Source organism: Gadus chalcogrammus, chromosome 8 (assembly GCF_026213295.1).
Source record: "Gadus chalcogrammus isolate NIFS_2021 chromosome 8, NIFS_Gcha_1.0, whole genome shotgun sequence".
NCBI lineage: Eukaryota > Metazoa > Chordata > Actinopteri > Gadiformes > Gadidae > Gadus > Gadus chalcogrammus.
The window spans coordinates 17,387,327-17,389,457 of NC_079419.1; the positions used below are offsets into that span (position 1 = coordinate 17,387,327).

The 2,131-nt window shown below is 56.4% G+C and overlaps 1 protein-coding gene across 1 annotated transcript in view; it reads left to right on the forward strand.

Annotated features, from left to right (window-relative positions):
* The window catches only part of LOC130387898 (potassium/sodium hyperpolarization-activated cyclic nucleotide-gated channel 2-like), a gene marked incomplete at its 5' end in the record, with an annotated part of 10,288 nt that extends 8,939 nt beyond the window's left edge, over positions 1-1,349 (forward strand). Inside the window, one exon of the mRNA XM_056597192.1 lies at positions 400-1,349. Within this exon, the coding sequence (XP_056453167.1) occupies positions 400-1,349 (950 nt within the window). The remainder of the gene's footprint in view (positions 1-399) is intronic.
* Positions 1,350-2,131: the final 782 nt, after the last annotated feature.

Sequence of the window (2,131 nt, forward strand, 5' to 3'; positions counted from 1 at the left end):
TCAACCTATCAAGGTCCATGGATCGCAATGGCTCTATAGCGCTGGCGCTGTTTGGACCAGTGCCCGGAAAATGACATTCAAGCTGAGGTGGTAATGGTCAAAGCGGCTGAACGTGACCAGTGATGTCCCTTCAGAACGACAGCCGACCCTGTAATGATACACTCCGGGGGAACATTGATACCTCTGTTTTCATGGGGCCTCGTTCCCGGGGAGCGGTTGTTCCCCGGTGTTAAAGGACAGCACATTCTATGGTTTTTACTGTTCTCTCTCCTTCTCCGTCGTCCTTAGTTCCACATGAATACCCTTTGCTTCGCTTGCGCTTTTTTCCACCCAAATTAGCTCACATTTGTACGTGTCTGTAAAATGGATCTCTTTTTTTCTCCAAACGTCCTAATGCAGGTAAGAAGAACTCCATCCTGATGCACAAGGTGCAGCACGACCTCAACTCCGGCGTGTTCAACAACCGCGAGAACGAGATGATCCAGGAGATCGTCAAGTACGACCGCGAGATGGTCAAGCTGGTGGACCTCCAGCGGCCGCGCGCCATGTCCATGACGCCCTCCATCGGCGGCATGTTCGCCCCGCCCGGGACGTCCCACGGGGCCTCCGCCATCGCCACCCTCCAGCAGGCCGTGGCCATGAGCTTCTGCCCCCAGATGGGGGCCGGCCCCATGGTGGGGCCCGGGACCCTGCAGTCGCCCCGCATGGTCAGAAGGTTCCAGGTGATGCAGAACCTGGCCAGCCCCGTCTCCATGTCCCCCCTGCAGGCCATGACCCCCCAGGGACTGGGAGGGGCCTTCGGGATCTCCAGCCCCCCGGTGCAGAGCCCCCTGGCCGGCCCGGCGAGGACATTCCAGTACATGGGCGGGGCGGGGCCCTCCGGGTCCCAGCTCTCCCTGGTGCAGCACCACGTGCCCAGTCCCACACAGACCCAGCAGAGGCCCCCCTCACACAAGAGCACCCACTCGCTCCACGCTGCCACCCTGAGCCAGGACGCCCGCGCCCGCTCCGCCTCCCAGACCTCGCTCCCTCAGGAGGGGACGCCGCACGCGCCCTCGGTGGCGCCCAGCCCGTCTCCGTCCACGCGCACCTCCAACACCTCCATCGGCCCCGCCCCGCCCCCCCACGCCTGCCAGCCGGGTCCCTCGGGCGTCGCCAGGCCGGCGGGCCCTCCGCAAAGGGTGGCCTTCGCCTCGACCCCTCCCCCCGCGGGGCCCGCCGCCGGCGCGGGGCCCGCCCCCGGTGCCGCCGCCGTGGCGCCCCCAGAACGGGGCGTTTCCAAAAAAGATTCCATCGTCAGCCTTCCAGAGCTAGACTCTGCCAGAAACCGGCTGTCTTCCAACTTGTGACCCTGGTCGAGGTTTCTGGAGGGAGGCCTTCTTTTCTCGGTGGCAGAAGACAAAGTGTTCTCGGCCGTCCAGGGCGATCCCGTTGGCTGGCTCTTTCCACCAATCAAGATCGGCGCCCACGCCACCAGTCGTTGGAACTGGATGCACTGTGCGTCGGTGTGACCGGAGGAGGGGAATGCACAAGTAGAAGACTGACACTATGCCTCGGAGGAGACAAGTTAACGTAGAACCACTAAGGTTGAACTGGCGTGACGGACCGGGCCAGCTCCTTTAGTCTTAGTATCACCCCTTACACTCTGCTTCCAAACACGTATATCGCTGTCTTTACTGTAATGAAATGGAGAAACGTATAATTAATGTTACTTGCATACTGTGTAGAATCCATGCAATGCAATCTAGCAGGAGCTGGACTTATAATGAAAATCAGGGACTTGAAGTCAAATGACAATGACATTTTACGCTTTCAAAAAGTGTTTTGGGTGTAACTCTTTCTGTATAAGCAGTCGTAGCTAAAGAACACATTGCTCTTCATATTGTTTAAAATAATGGTGAAAATAGTATTTTAGACCGCTGGTCGATCTTACATCGATGTGTAAATAGTTAATGAAAAAACGATCAAAAGGATATTATCTTCATTGTATCTATTTAAACCAAAGTTGAGGTCGAACACACAGTCTGGTTGTGTCAGTATCAACTAAAAAAACGAAAGATAGAAGAAAATGCCATTTATTTAACTGCCTTGATTCAACATTAGAAGCCATACATTTGGTTTGTGTGTATGG